The sequence below is a fragment of the Protopterus annectens genome, chromosome 8.part0 (assembly GCF_019279795.1).
Source record: "Protopterus annectens isolate FY-2018-M chromosome 8.part0, PAN1.0, whole genome shotgun sequence".
NCBI classification, from domain to species: domain Eukaryota; kingdom Metazoa; phylum Chordata; order Ceratodontiformes; family Protopteridae; genus Protopterus; species Protopterus annectens.
The window spans coordinates 247,406,802-247,423,486 of NC_056741.1; the positions used below are offsets into that span (position 1 = coordinate 247,406,802).

The window sequence follows — 16,685 nt, forward strand, 5'->3', positions numbered from 1 at the left end:
ACCTTTTTATTTAGATATTTTGAATCTATTTTAGCAAAATGAACTAATATGAATTTATACTTACTTATGCACTAATCTGAGTTATTGGATTTTTAATCTAGTGCTAGGTATTTTCCACATGGAGCAACATGTATGTTATTTGTCCTAAATCAGGGATGTCCAGATAGGCATTACGTACTATGGAAATGGATGCGTAGTGATTCACAAATGCATTTTGTGGTGCTAGCACCAATATTAATCTACAGATATTCTGACTTGAATTAAAGTGTTAAGCTTTTAGATGACTAGTTACAGGATGCACAAATCAAGCTCATACTCACAGTTAGCCCCCTCCCCCCGGTGGTTACTAGTTATGTGTTTCAAGTGTGCAGTAAGCAGTTTTTACGCGATCAGCATTCTGTGTATGATAACTTGTTTGAGAAATATTGCATGACAGTTTGTATTCTACCCTTACCTATAATTTCGTCTTTCTCATTTGACATAGAACATTTCCATTGTGTGTCAGATCATCAAAGAACGTAGACAGGGCTTCTAAAGGAATGGTGCATTACAAGTGTAAAGTTTAAATACTACTTTGACTGAAATACTTGCTGATTCATGGGTTTCACTGCATTCTGGATTTTTACGTATATATTACTGGGTAAGTAATTAAAGTGATTACAATTATTGGCTTTTATAATATGCAAATTTGCATCTTTTTAACAGTATTTCATTCATATGCTTGTATCTACCCATTATAACCTATACAAAATGTTAAAAATAGTTGAATTTAAATACCGGGGGATGCCACTTTGCAAACTTTTCTGATGCATCATAAAGGCATTTCAGATAATATTTATTTTAAGAATGATTTTCTGCTGAAGTGGACTGGTGCCTAATTTTGGTTTAGTTTTTCTGCCTTAAATGTATTGCGGACCAAGGAGAGATTTCAGCTACTCTATGACCCTAAACTAAATTAAGCAGGTAATCAGAAAATTAATGAATGTTGTTTTCCTGGTGAAAGATGCCATAGATGTACTTGTTACACCAATGACAATTTTGATAGTTCATAAATGAAAAATCAAAATAACATTTCTGTGCTTTTATTGCAGCAAATGTTTAGTAGTACAGAACAAGGGTACCAATGTAAACAGACTGAGGTTTTGGTTGAGATGTCAGGATTCTTTAACATTGCCTGTGAATTTTTAAAACAAAGTTTCCATGATATATTTGTTTCTGACATTAGTACATTGTAGACAAATGAACAAGACAGCATTCTAATAGGATGCATTCAGTTTCACAAAGAAAAGTGTTTGAATCATACAACTGTGAACTCAATCTTGTTAAAAAAAACTTTTATCTATTTGAAAGTCAACATGCAACAGGAAAATGAAGCTGCTGTTTTTTTATTTAAAAAAAAGTTATTTTTTCATTTTTTCAGTGAAGAACAAACCCAGAGCTATTTATAATATTTAGCTCAGATGTGGCTTGGAGAGCTTGTTAGAGAAAAAAAACATATATTTGGTTTGCAATTCCATAAGAGGTTAATTGAAAAGTTGTTCTAGACCTTTAACTTTTACTTTAATCTGTTTGCCTATTTTAGTACTAATATACCAATAAAATAAACAGGCTGAAAATACACAATTTGAATATCTCTAAAAGTATATGTGAGATATGCATGTTTTGGGTAATAGTTTCTGATTCATTACCTGCGTTTATGTTTTTTTTTTTTGTAAGGAAGTATGTTTTAGGAAAACTGTTACATACATTTCAGTGTAGATAACATCAAATTCTGTCATCCAAAATGTTGCCTCTCATTCGGATTTTAGATTGACTTGATTATGTTAAAAGTGCCTTTCCAGAAACATTCAGTTGTCTGCCATATGAAACATTTACTGAATATATGGACCTATTAATATCCATACGGGATACAGGAAAAGAAAACTTGAAGTATAAATAATAGGGTTAACATTAACTACTCAGAGCAGTGAGGTGAGCCTGCCTATATTCTTGTCTGTGTCCATTTACTCTTTGGGTGTCATTATATTTTGGTATCTCAGTACAACTGACTCATTTGTTTTAGAAGTGCACAAATTATTAACAAAGATACATTTTTAAAATATATGTCACATTTTGACAGATGTTTAGTGAAAGATCATTAAAATTATCACCAGGTAGATACCATTTTATTCATATTCTGCTTTAAGTATCTCAAACAAAACAACTTAAATAATCAGACATTTCAGAAACATCATTTGTAAAAACTACAATTAACGGAAGTGGTGTTGGAAGAAAAGGAGACTCTGATAAGTCACCTCTCAAATGAAATTAGTCCTTCCAAAAAATCAAATGCTATTTCAATATTCTCAGTGGCTTTCCCTCTATTACTAATGAACAGTAGGCCAAAACATTTTTTTTTCAATAAAAGAACATTTGGTAGAAAGACTGGATTCTATTTTTTTTCTCTATAATGTATACTTAATGCATAAATATTTATATAATATGTTCATGTTTTACAAAAAATTGCACAGGACACTAAGGATAATCACAAGGCTTTCTTTAGTTATGTTAGGAACCTGGGAGGGAATTCCCAGATATGCTCAGAATTAGTCCAAAATGACAAAAAATACACCGAGCCCACAGACATTGCCAACATCCTAGCTGACAGGTTCAGTGTAAACTTCTCCCCCCTCTCACCACCAAAAGGGCAAATATCTATCCCAACAGAGTGCTGCCCCCCTGACATCTCAGATGCTCAGGTAAGAGCCGCCCTCTCCAAAGCAAAAACACAGCATCAATGGGACCAGATGGTGTCCCGGCTGCGTCCTACATGAACTCCAAGAAGAGCTAAACCCAAACATAAAACTACTGTTCAATCTTAGCCTTACTACAGGATATGTACCCAAAGAGTGGCGCACAGCAACAGTGGTCCCTCTCCACAAAGGTGGTGCCTCAACGGATCCTGGAAACTATCGCCCCATAAGCCTGACTAGCTTGGTCTGCAAAGCTATGGAAAGGATCATCATGGACCTCATAAATAAAGATATTGGGGATCTACAGACACTGGATCCTACCCAGTTTGGCTTTGTTAAGGGCAGATCCTGCCTCTTAAACCTGGTCGATTTCTTTGAAACAGTCACCAAGGCCATTGACGAGGGAAGGTGGTCCACACAGCCTACCTGGACCTCGCAAAAGCCTTCGATACAATACCCCACTCAGGCATTATAGATAAGCTCACCAGCTTAAATATAAACCCCTATGTCACTAGATGGGTTGCAAACTGGCTCAAGGACAGAACCCACATGGTTAGAATTGCTGGAGCCATGTCAGACTCCAAACCAGTTACAAGTGGTGCCCCACAAGGCTCAGTCCTGGGGCCTCTCTTGTTCGGTATATATTTCTCGGTACAGGCCAACACGGAAGGACTGTGGCTGACCAAGTTCGCAGATGACTGCAAACTGGGCGCCATAATCAACTCTCCAGCCGACACAAGCATCCTCCAAAAGGGCCTCATAGAAACAGACAACTGGTGCCAGAGCCATGGCCTCAAGCTAAACGCCAAAAGTGTATAGTCATCCCTTTGGCAAAAACAAAGTGCCTACAAATTACCACATAGGTGGTAATCCATTAAGTACAGAAGAAGTCATTAGGGACCTGGGGACCCAAGTTGATAGCAATCTCTCATTTGACAACCACGTGGCCAAAGTGGTTAGAAAAACATTTTATATAACCCACCTAATCATGAAGGGATTCACATCTAGATCAGGGGAGGTCATCGTACCTCTTTACTCATCCCTCATCAGGCCCATAATTGAGTACAATGCCCCTTTTGGGATGTACCTTACCAGACACCTGCAGCAACTTGAAAGACCCCAAAAGTACCTCACCAAGAGGATCAAAGGGCTCAAACAGATGCCATATGCTGCCCGGTTAAAGAAACTCCAGCTCTACTCAGTGGCATACCGCCTGCTCAGAGGCGATCTGTGCCTGACGTATAAAGCCATGTCCAACCCAGAACTAATGGACATGCTGCACCTCAGAAAATCCAAATCCCATCGAGCTACCCGCTCGAGAGACTTGAACCTCAGCACTGAAATAAATAGGACATGCTGGAGGGACAGATTCATAACCCAGAGGCTCCCTTCACTCTGGAATAAAATCCCAGTCCAGGTTAGGCAGAGTCCCACATTGACTCTCTTCAAGAGGAATCTTGATGAGTGGATGGGAGATCGTAGGTTTACCCCGGCTATCACTTCTGTGTCACTGTTAGACAGAGGCACAGTATACTAACCTCAAAAAAAGGCATAGCAAAATTAATTTAAAATGGGTGGCGAAAGCCAAACTCACTCTGGCTAGGCTTATAAATGCCCTAGGGCAGATAGCCTAGTATGAACCTATGAACCTATGAACAATATGGAAACTCTTCTAGTACTCCCTCATTAGAACTACTGCATCATTATCTGATTTAATAATGAACAAAGACCTAACATGATTAATTCATTCATATATATGCTGAAGTGCGGTGTGTTCATTATAGATCTGTAATACATTCCTAGTGATGGGGAGGGTAACAGAAGGACAGAGTGAGAGACAGAATTGTTAGCTCATTGTGAAGTCATCTAATATTATATCAGGCTCCCTACTGTACTGTTAATACTCAGAATGCTGAGTGCCGAAACACCAAAAAAAGAAAACACAGGAGAAGAGGAAATTTCAAAAATTGTTCCTCTACTTTAAACTTTTTTAAACTTTTAAACATATATATATATATATATATATATATATATATATATATATATATATATATATATACCAACTTACCAACTCTGAGATCACAATTTCTTGGAGAAAAAGGGAATATTCTGAAAAATGCATTTTGGACTTAGTATATGTCAGTGTATGAAAGTGCTGTAGAGGTTTACTGATAATTGGTGATGAGCAGTTGAGATTTGGATTAGGATGCAGTAAAATTGAATCAATATTTACAGTGAGATGAAGGGGAAGAAGCTGGAAATGAGGAAAAAGTGCAAACAAGCATTCCTAGACCTGGAGCATATTACAAGGTTCCGAGAAAATAGATGTGGGCAATTCTGCAATGATTCAAAGCTCCAGAAACATTAGTAAAATTAGTGAAGGTCATGTACATGGACTCAGTGACATAAGTACAAACAGAGTTCATACTAAGAGAGGGGTTTTATTTATTTATATTTGTTTACCAGCGTAATTATCTCAGTGAAACATTTGTAGACCCACCCCGGGTGAATAGGATCACATAAGAAATGAGCAAAACATATTTACTGATACAAAGATATGTTAAAAAACACACACACACACACACACACACACACACACACACACACACACACACACATATATATATATATATATATATATATATATATATATATATACATATAGTTACAAATGCAAAAATATGCTACAACAATTAGTTCAAGAAGCAGTTAACAATAACAAGCCATGAGTGGAAAATTGGAACTATACTTAGTGGAGCGGGATCTATATTAGAACATCGAAGTTTCAGAACTTCGAATGTTCTAATATCAAACCCAATTCAGCGAACATTGACAACATTGAACATTCAGAACAGCAAATTTTTTTCCTAGGGAAAAAAAATTTGCAGTTCTGAAACACATACACACAACACAAGCACACCAAACAAACAGCAATCCACACACATACACTTAAAATCTTACATCTAGCCCTACACTAAACTGTACATACACCACTAACTATCCACTTACCTTAACCCAAATCCTAACCCTAAGGTCCGTCACTATCGCACACTCACCTCACCCATACCCTAACCCTAACTCACCTACCCTGCCCTAACCCTCACGTCCACACAATCGCACACTTACCTGACCCACACCCTAACCCTAACTCACCTAACCCTCACGTCCACACAATCGCACACTTACCTGAACCTGACCCATAACATTCCACCACAGCGCTGAAAATAGCAAAGCGACAGAAACAGACAACTGAATTCTTTCCCTGGGAAAAAATGTGGTTTTCTACAGCTTCGCTATTTTCAGCGTTTGCTGAATAGGGTTCGATATTAGAACATTCGAAGTTCTGAAACTTCGATGTTCTAATATAGACCCAGTGGTGCGTTATGGATGCATTGTAGCTATAATGGCTGAGATGGCTTAAGCTACAGGGTTAGTAGGATATCACTATATAGGGAGGCACGAGGACATTAGAAGAGGCAAATAAGAATAGTTGCAAGAAAAGATACCGGGGGAAAAGCCAGAGAAAAGGTATGAGAGGCATGCAGAGGGAAGAAGATTAAGAAGCAGAAGAAATGTGAGAGAGATGCAAGGAGAAGAGGGAAGTAGGATGAATGAGAGGCAATAAGTAAAGGTGATAACAAGATGAGGTAAGGAAGGATGAAATATGGATAAAGGATTCATATAATATGACCTAAGTGAGTACAGCCGAACTTTTCTTGGACGAAGAGGTGTTGTCTGAAACCCGAGTACTTTTGGATGTCTAACATTAAGACAGGAGTAGTGTCCCATAGTTTAGGTGCTAGGATGCAGAATGCATGGTCAGTGCAATAAAGTTTAATTCTGGAGAACATCTATGGAGGTTAGTCAATTTAATGTATCCCAGATAAACATCTAGGAGTACAGATTGATTGTATAACTCTCACATAACAATGATTTTTTTTTAAATTCTTTAATGCTCAGTTCTTTATTACTCAGAGTATGTGAATAAATTAATATTTTAACTCTTTTCATAGTGGAAAAATTAAAAGCTTAGAATGAAGAATTATAACACAGTACCTTCTATATGAAAAGATTAATCAGAATAATACCCTCTAAATAAATGGTTTGGTTCTCACATATCAGACATGTTTAGGTTAGTTACAGGGCAAAAGTCGGAAATCAGTGAAGATAAGAACTGAAATTTATTTCACCAGACAGAATGTGTGTAAGAGTCATGGGTTAACAGACTCAGAGATTTGACTTGACCCAGAAGAAAATATTCATTTTTAACCTACTAATATATTGAGTAAAGTAACTTGGTCAGGTAACAGATGTAGCTGCAGATTATGAACCCTACCTACAGTAGTAAATCATGTTGAATTACACACCACAAGTTAAACATGCACATTTTAGGCACATTTATTGTTTTATAACCACATTTAATATAAAATGTAAATTTGCACAAACAAAATATGGGGAGGTCTATGGCTGTATGATATTAAAATCTAAACCTTCCCTCAAAGTCTAGAAGGTTACCTGAATGTGGTGTGGCCTCATAACAAAAGGCACGTCAGAAGACATACTATGCAGCATTTATCTGGAAAGGGTATTATCTCTAAACAAATACAGATTTTATGATGCTTTTAAACAAGAATTGTTTTATTTATTTTGAGCTAGTGATGTACACAGTCTTAATATTGATAATGTGTGAATATTTATTTACCTTCTGACAGCAACTGTGTCAACCCTTGACGTGATCCAATATCCAGATGAGCAAACCCAGTCAGCTGGGAGCACAGCACAGCTGAACTGCAGTGTAGAAAATGTCCATAATAAAATTAATGTGGTTTATTGGTACAGACAAGGAGAAGATGGTAGTTGGAACTTTTTGTATCAAGTCTACAAAGGAGGTAACACTGAAGGAAGATATTCTGGTGGAGTGAATGAACAAGAAACTGCCTTTTACCTTCAGATTGAAAATACCAAAAGGAATGATTCTGCTGTTTACTACTGTGCAGTAAAGCAGGATAATATCTTCTTATTTGGAAATGGTTCTACACTAATTATTACAGGTACGTAGACATAATCAGAAGTGAAAACAGGGCAGTACGCACTGATGCTGGTTTACTGTGAGGAAGCTGCATCCTTAGTAAACAAATGCAGCCTTTATGGTAGCCATAGTGAAGATACATTTTTATTAACAGTGTTACTGTACTCAGATGATAATTTTAATTTGATAAATTCCATGTCAGGCTATGTAACAAGCCAGAGACTGAATGCATGTTTGTATTTAACTCATTACTCAGTAGTATTACTGGCTTTAGAAACTCTGGTGACCTACTGAAATGCATATTTCTTATTGGTTTTCTGGTTATCCTTATCATACCAACCATCGTCTGTTCAATAACCAATCTCTTTCTTCACCAAGTGACCTTACATCTTAATATGTGCCACGGTAACCTTGTTACATTATTACTACATACAAGGGCAAGATGGCATTTGGAATTTTTTGTATCAAGTCTACAAAGGAGGTAACACTGAAGGAAGATATCCTGGTGGAGTGAATGAACAAGAAACTGCCTTTTACCTTCAGATTGGAAATACCAAAAGGAATGATTCTGGTGTTTACTATTGTGCAGTAGCGCAGAATAATATTTTCTTATTTGGAAATGGTTCTACACTAATTATTACAGGTACGTAGACATAATCAGAAGTGAAAACAGGGCAGTACGCACTGATGCTGGTTTACTGTGAGGAAGCTGCATCCTTAGTAAACAAATGCAGCCTTTATGGTAGCCATAGTGAAGATACATTTTTATTAACAGTGTTACTCTACTCTCAGATGATAATTTTAATTTGATAATTCCCATGTCAGGTTATGTAGCAAGCCAGAGACTAAATGCATGTTTGTATTTAACTCATTACTAATAGTCATACTGGCTTTAGAAACACTGATGACCTATTGAAATGCATATTTCTTATTTGTTTTCTGGTTATCCTTGTCATACCAACCATTGTCTTTTCAATAACCAATCTCTTTCTTCATCAAGTTACCTTGTATCATAAGATGTGCCATGGTCACCTTGTTTCAAGGAATCCACACCATGGTTGTGAGGCTGGTCCAGGGTTATTATTGTCCTGCAACTTGTTTTCCTCCCCTTTTCTATATGGGGTTAGTCATGGCGTAATAAATGTCACAATGCCCTACATGCACATTTAACCACAATCAGGGTAATCTCCAGTCAATTTTTATTCAATACATATTCTTGTGAGGTGGTCTTCTTGTATGTGTTTGTGACTTATCAAAAATTGTCGAGAAATGAAGTCCATCTCCAAAGATAAGATAGTTTTCTTTGCAATTCTTAAACCTTGCCTTTACATCTCCCCCTTAATTCTGGACTGTTACCTCAGCTAAATCACTGATATCAAAAGTGTCTGAAAATGCTTTTGTTCCCTCTGTATGAATTTTTATTTTATTCATCTTTTTGTTTAAAAACCTGTGTTTGCGCGACATTTGTGCTTGTATTACCTCAGCAAGATCCTGTCTGGGTGTCCTGCAGAGTTCTACAGCAGCAGATAGAGAAAAGGGAGACTTTGAGTGGATTAAGTACCTCTGTTTTGCTTTATATTGTTTATTTCATTAGCCGCATTATTCCGGAAGTTTTTTTATTAATGTTGCAACTTATTTGAACTGTTTTTTTTTAATTCTGATACTGTTTGCACTTTAACTGATCATTTGTAAGTATTTTTCAACTGTTTTTGAACTGTTGAGGGCTACACATGCAAGTGCGTTAGCCATTTTTCTAATTTAAAAGTGTTTGTTTTACTGTATCTGTTTTAATTTTTGAAAAAAAACAAACAAAACCCCCCCACAAAAAATCTTATTTCTCTACTCATTTCCCACCTTTCTAAAACCAGTAGAGTCTGGTTTTCAGATTTTGCTGAATTCTGAGCTGTTTTGTAGTTTCTTTTTGCCCAGACCTTACTAAGATAGAAGGAAGCTTCTATGTTCATCAGTGAGAGTGGTGAGCTTTGAGCAGCCTATCTGTCACTGGAGGAGTGGTTTCAGCTCAGAATCTGTAATTTTATTGGCCATTTTGGGCTATTTCTATACCTTTCATCATTCTGTTTAAAAACCTGTGTTTGCATGGGTTTTGTGCTTGTTTTACCTTAGCAAGATCCTGCCAAGGTGTCCTGCAGAGTTCTACAGCAGCAGAGAGAGAAAAGGGAGACTTTGAGTGGATTAAGTACATCTGTTTTGCTTTTTATTGCTTATTTTCACTAGCAGCACTATTCTGAGTGTTTTCTATTAACTTTGCAACTTATTTGAATTGTTTTTTGAATTCTGATACTGTCTGCACTTTAACTGATCATTTTTGTGTTTTTCAACTGTTGAACTGTTGAGGGCTACACACTCAAGTGTGATAGCCATTTTTCTGCTTTAAAAATGTTCGTTTTACTGTATCTGTTTTAATTTTTGAAAAAAAAAACAAAACAAAAAAAATCCTCTCTCTACTCATTCTCCACCTTTCTATAGCCAGTAGACTCTGTTTTTCAGATTTTGATCAGTTCTGGGCTGTTTTGTAGTTTCTCTGTTGCCCAGACCTTACTAAGATAGAAGGAAGCTTGTCTGTTCATCAGTGAGAGTGGTGAGCTTTGAGCAGCCTATCTGTTGCTGGAGGAGTGGTTTCAGCTCAGAATCTGTAGTTTTACTAGCCATTTTGGGCTATTTCTATCTCTTTCATCTTTCTGTTTAAAAACCTGTGTTTGAGTGATTTTGTGCACTGTGCAGGGTTAAAGGGTTAAGGGTTAAACTATTCCCGGTGCCAGAAATTCTGCTCTTCTAATTTTCCCTTAGAATTAGACAGCTTTCTAGTTTTAGCATTCAAAACTGTTTCCTTGTGCTCAGCACTTGTTCAAAACTCGTGGCAAGCATTTTATGAAATATACAAATTACTGCAGCACTCAACTTTCCTCACTTATTAGGAGGAAAACAGTGTTTAGTACTTAAATTAATAAGAACCTATCCAGGCATGTCTAAGGGTCAGCTCCCGGTATTTTCCCCTGTCTACCTGATGAATCTGGGCATCTTGGGGCACTGTAGCAATTACCTCATGTACACTGACAACCCTCTCCTCCTACCACCCAACAATACAACCTGTGAGAGATGCACTTATATAGCCAAACTGGAAGCCAAGCACTCTCCAGCCAAGACTGTACTAGACAGTCAAAAGGAGGAGGTAAACACCTGCACCACACCACACTCAGCACATAGGTTCATAGGTTCATAGGTAGGTACTAGGCTATCTGCCCGAAGGCATTTATAAGCCTAGCCAGAATGTGTTGGCTTTCGCCACCCCCTTAGATTAGTTCCCTGTGCCTCTGTCCAGCAGAGCTACTGAAGTGATCCCCGGGGTAAACTTTCTGTTTCCCATCCACTCGTCAAGGTTTCTCTTGAAGAGTGCTAGTGAGGAACTCTGCCTAATGTAGATTGGAATCTTGTTCCAAAGCATGGGAAGTCTCTTGGACAGGAATCTATCCCTCCAGCATGTCCTATTTATTGTTGTGGTGAGGTTTAGATCCCTAGAGCATGTGGCTCGAGATGATAAGGTTTTCTTTAGGTGGAGCATGTCCATCAATTCTGGGTTGGACATGGCCTTATATGTCAGGCAGAGATCACCTCTGAGCAGGCAGTATGCAACCGAGTACAGCTGGAGTTTCTTCATTCAAGCTGCATAGGGTATCTGTTTGAGGCCAGTGATCCTCTTGGTGAGGTACTTCTGTGGTCTTTCCAGCTGTTGCAGGTGTCATGTAAAGTACATCCCAAATGGGTCATTGTACTCTATGATGGGTCTGATGAGTGATGAGGAGAGGGGCACAATGACCTCTTTTGATCTGGATGCAAACCCTTTTGTGATTAGGTGGGCCACATAGAAGGATTTGATTTTCTAACCACTTTAGTAATGTGATTATCAAAGGAAAGATTACTAGCTACTTGGGTCCCCAGATCCCTTATTATGTTTTCCATATTTAGGGGACTACCGCCTATGTGGTAGCTTGTGGGTACTTTGTTATTTCCAAAGGGAATAAGTATGCACTTTTTGACATTTAGCTTGAGGCCATGATTTTGACACCAGGTATCCATCTCAGTGAGACCCTTTTGGAGGATGTCTGTGTCAGCCGGTGAGTCAGTTATAGCCCCTAGTTTGCAGTCGTCTGCGAACTTGGTCAGCCATAGTCCTCCTGTGCTTGTCTGTACCTCTGAGAAGTATATGCAGAACAGGAGGGGTCCTAGGACTGAGCCCTGGGGAATGCCACTTGTAACCGGTTTAGAGTCAGACCTAGCTCCCACAACTCTCACCATGTGGGTTCTGTCCATGAACCAATTGGCAACCTATCTTGTGACATAGGGGTTTATGTTCAGACTGGTGTGCTTGTCTATAATACCAGAATTGGGAATGGTGTCAAAGGAATTTGCAAGGTCTAGGTAGGCTGTGTGTACCACCTTTCCCTCATCTATAGCCTTGGTATCTGTCGCAAAGAAGTCCACCAGGTTTAGGAGGCATGATCTGCCCTTAACAAAGCCAAACTGGGTAGGGTCCAGTGTTTGGAGGTTCCCAATGTCTCTGTTAATAAGTTCCATGATGATGTGCTTCATAGCCTTGTAGACCAAGCTAGTCAGGCTTATAGGGTGATAGTTCCAGGGGTCTGTTGTGGCTCCACCTTTGTGGAGTGGAATACCTATTACTGTGCACCACTCTATGGGTACATAGCCTGTGGAGAGGCTGAATTTGAACAGTGTGTTTAGGTGAGGGGTTAAGTCATCTTTGAGCTCATGTAGGATGCAGTCTGGGACACCGTCCGGTCCCATTGATGCTGTGTTTTGGGCTTTGGAGAGGGCTATTTTAACCTGAGTGTCTGTGATTTCAGGGGCTCTACATAGTACCCGTACAGGATACATAGTCCATCAAAACCTACACCACCTAAACCCAAACATAGTAACACAAAACACACACCTACATTCATGGAGGCTCTCAATAAAAATCTGCCCAAACAACAGAAATCTCCAAAGCTGAAAAGCAAGCAACCACCACCCCTCAACACTACCCAAATGACACATAGCCCACAAAATCAGTGTGCCACTCAACCTCAGCCCATAAGGCAAAACAACGTACCCAACACACTACCCATAGGTGACTCTGTAGTCAGGTACACTGATGTCCCACTCACCAGACTAAACAAGGAGAAATTTACTGTCAGCTGCCTGTCGGATATCAGGATCTGTCACATAACACAAGCACTCAGGTCATGCCACAACAAGTACAAATATGACTCTGTCATTGTCCATGCTGGTGTGAAAGGCCTGAGATGTACCTCCCTGGACTACATGAAAAGAGACATGGAGGAGCTCTCGGGTCATGTAGCCCAGTCAGGTATGACTCTAACCCTGAGTTGCATCCTGCCATTCCCCAGAATGATACCACAATACAAAGACAAAATGATTGACGTCAACAATTGGCTAAGCTTCTGTGTCATTCTAAGGGGATCAACAGACCATGATGCTTTGCCATAGATGGCCTGCACCTGTCACCCCTGGGATTCCAGATACTGTCTAAGGCTCTTGCCACCCCTATAGTGCCTTTGTGCCTTTTTTAGGCAAGGTTAAAATGACAAACTCACCACAGCAGCAGTTATAAGCAAGTAAAATCTGAAGATAATGCTACTCAATGATAGAAGTCTAAACCTCAAAATGCACTCACACAAGGCACTCCTTAAAATGGAGAACATTGACATCTATGCAGTGATGGAGACCTTGTTCAAGGCTCCAGAGAGCACCACTGCATTACCAGGCTATAACTCATACCACACCTTTCGGCTACCTAACCTGAACCGAAACACTAAAGGAGGAGGTGTCCATATTCATTAAGGATATCCACACCTCCAGGCTAGTTGCTCAACATAATGTATCCAAAATTATCCAAGAGCAACTAACACTGGGCAAGACTGCAATCCAGGTTGTAGCTTGTTACAGATCCCCTGCCATGCTCCAGAATGCCCACTCCACATTTCTTGATATACTGGGTAATATTAAGGTACAGCCCAATACCCTAATAATGGGCAATTTCAACTACCCCACCATCAACTGGGAAAACTACTCATGTACCAACTCATTTGCTCAACGCTTTCTGGAATTCATAAATTCCAACGCCTTGGATCAGCTTGTCCATACTCCCACCAGGGGCAGCAATATCCTGGACCTAGTCATTACAAGTATGGGCAACCGATGTTCCATGACAGAGGTCAACTCCTCGCTGGTCAGATCCGACCACAAGCTAATCACCCTAGACATCAATATCCTACCCCCACCCCCCATTAAGGAAACCACCGTAAAAAACTTCTCCAAAGCCAACTTCACGCTTCTTAAGACAGAAGTGCTAAGCTTCATGACACCTATACAGACAGAAAACAGAGGTATGACTGCTGAATCCTATACAAATGCACTGTATAAGCACATACACGGGTGCATGGATTGTGCCATCCCCAACAGAACCAAGAAGCTATCCTCCAAATAAAGGAAGCCAATCTGGTGGTCCCCTGCCATAAACAAACTCTACAACAGAAGGAAGAAGCTGTTGCAAAAAAGAGTAAAATCCCCTGAGTGCAAAAACTCCCTGGTCAGCGTCAGTAAGAAGCTGAGATCCCTCATAAAATTCTCCAAAGCTAGTTATGAAAATAAAATCACCACTGATTCTAAAGACAATCACAAAGCATTGTACAGGTATGTCAAGAATCTCAATGGCGACACTCAGATCTGCTCTGAGCTATAGCACAATGGCACTAGATATACAGAACCAACTGATATTGCCAACATCCTGGTAGATAGGTTCAGTGCAAACTTCACCCCCCCCATCCCTCAAAGAGCCCATCACTATACCGAAGAATGGAAAGACCCTGCAATCACGGCTGCACAAGTAAAGACCGCACTCTCCAAAGCCAAGAACACAGCATCCTTGGGACCTGACAACATCCCAGGCTGCGTTCTGCATGAACTACAAAACGAACTGGCACCTCACTAAAGTACCATGTTCAGTCATAGCCTCACCTCAGACTTTGCGCCTACTGATTGGCGCACAGTGACGGTTATCTGACTCCACAAAGGGGGCACCACCACGGACGCCGGGAACTACCTTCCCATTAGCCTGATGAGCCTGGTCTGCAAGGCCATGGAATGTATCATTTTGGACCTTGTAAACAAGGACATAGGTAACCTCCAAACTCTGGACCCCATTCAGTTTGGGTTTGTAAAAGGTAGGTCATGTCTCCGAAACCTGATTGACTTCTTTGAAGTAGTCACCAGAGCTGTGGACAAGGGTAAGGTGGTGCACACAGCCTAGCTTGACCTCGTCACGGCTTTCTATACCATCCCCCACTCTGGAATTATAGATAAACTCACTAGACTGGGCATAAATCCCTATGTCACAAGATGGGTGGCCAACTGGCTCACTGATAGAACTGACACAGTGAAAGTAGCCAACTCCAAATTCAACTTCAGACCAGTGACAAGTGGAGTACCACAAGGCTCAGGCCTGGGTTCTCTTCTGTTTGGCATCTACTTCTCAGAAGTCCAGGCTAATACAGCAGGTCTTTTGCTAATGAAGTTCACAGACGACTGCAAACTAGGTGCCATAATAGAATCGCCTAATGATGTGGACATTCTACAAAGGGGCCTCACTGAGACTGATGATTGGTGTCAAAGTCATGGCCTCAAGCTCAATGCCAATATGTGCATTGTCATCCCCTTTGGGGAAAAACACTGTACCCATGAACTACCACATAGGCGGTAGCCTACTAAACACTGAAAGTATGTTAACAGACCTTGGGACACAGGTGGACAGTAGCATCTCCTTTGATAATCACATCGCCACAGTAGTCATGAATTCCTTCTATGTGGCACACCTCATCAGAAAGGGGCTCACCTCCAGAAAAAAAAAAGGTCATTGTTTCTCTCTATTCATCCCTCATCAGACCCATTATAGAGTACAACACCCCATTTGGCATGTACCTTGCAAGACATCTACAACAACTAGAAAGACCACAGAAATACCTCACTAAGAGGATAACTGGCCTCAAACAGATCCCATACGCAGACCGTCTCGAAAAACTCCAGCTCTACCCCGTCGCTTATCACCTACTCAGAGGCGACCTCTGCCTAACATACAAAGACTCATCAAACCCAGATCTGTTGGACATGCTACACTTAAAGAAACCCCAATCCCTTTGAGCCACATGCTCCAGGGACATAAACCTTGCCACCACAATAAACAGAACATGGTGGAGGGATAAATTCCTGTCCCAGAGACTTCCCATGCTCTGGAACAGACTACCCATTCATGTCAAGCAAATCTCTTCTTTAGCCCAGTTTAAGAAAAATCTTGACAATTCGATGGGAAAATAGGAAATTCACCCCAGGGATCACTTCTGTGAATCTGTTAGACAGGGGCACAGGAAAATAACTTTCTTGGGTGATGAAAGCCAGGGAACTTTTTTGGCTAGGCTTATATAGGCCCCAGGGCCAATACCCTAGTACCTACCTATGAACCTATGTAATGTACATCAGGATGTGTTACTATGGGGATCCATGTGCAGTTAACATTTCTAAATAATCAGTTTTTGAATAATTTATTATTGCTTCCCAAACTGTTTATTTTTCTTTGTTCTGAAGCAAAGGAAATTCTCGTCTTCTATTAGTAACATCTTACTATATGAATATGTTTAATGGTTCTTTTATAGGCTGTGTGAACTCAGTCATTGCCTTCAAATACACAACAGATGCACATAATCATGTCAGCAGATAAGTAGTGTCTAAGATTCTCATTCATATTGCTGCTTCTGTGGACATGAGATAGTGTAAACTATATGTATTTAAGTAAATATAGGCATTGTATGATACTGTTTAATGGAAGGCAAAGTACA

At 39.8% G+C, this 16,685-nt stretch overlaps 1 protein-coding gene across 1 annotated transcript in view; it reads left to right on the forward strand.

The window, feature by feature from the left end:
* Positions 1 to 396: 396 nt before the first annotated feature.
* Positions 397 to 16,685, forward strand: part of LOC122808016 (immunoglobulin alpha-2 heavy chain-like) — a 53,891-nt gene continuing 37,602 nt past the window's right edge. The window contains exons 1-2 of the mRNA XM_044079009.1: positions 397 to 640; positions 7,445 to 7,783. Coding sequence (XP_043934944.1) covers positions 598 to 640; positions 7,445 to 7,783 — 382 coding nt within the window. The 5' untranslated portion in view covers positions 397 to 597. The remainder of the gene's footprint in view (positions 641 to 7,444; positions 7,784 to 16,685) is intronic.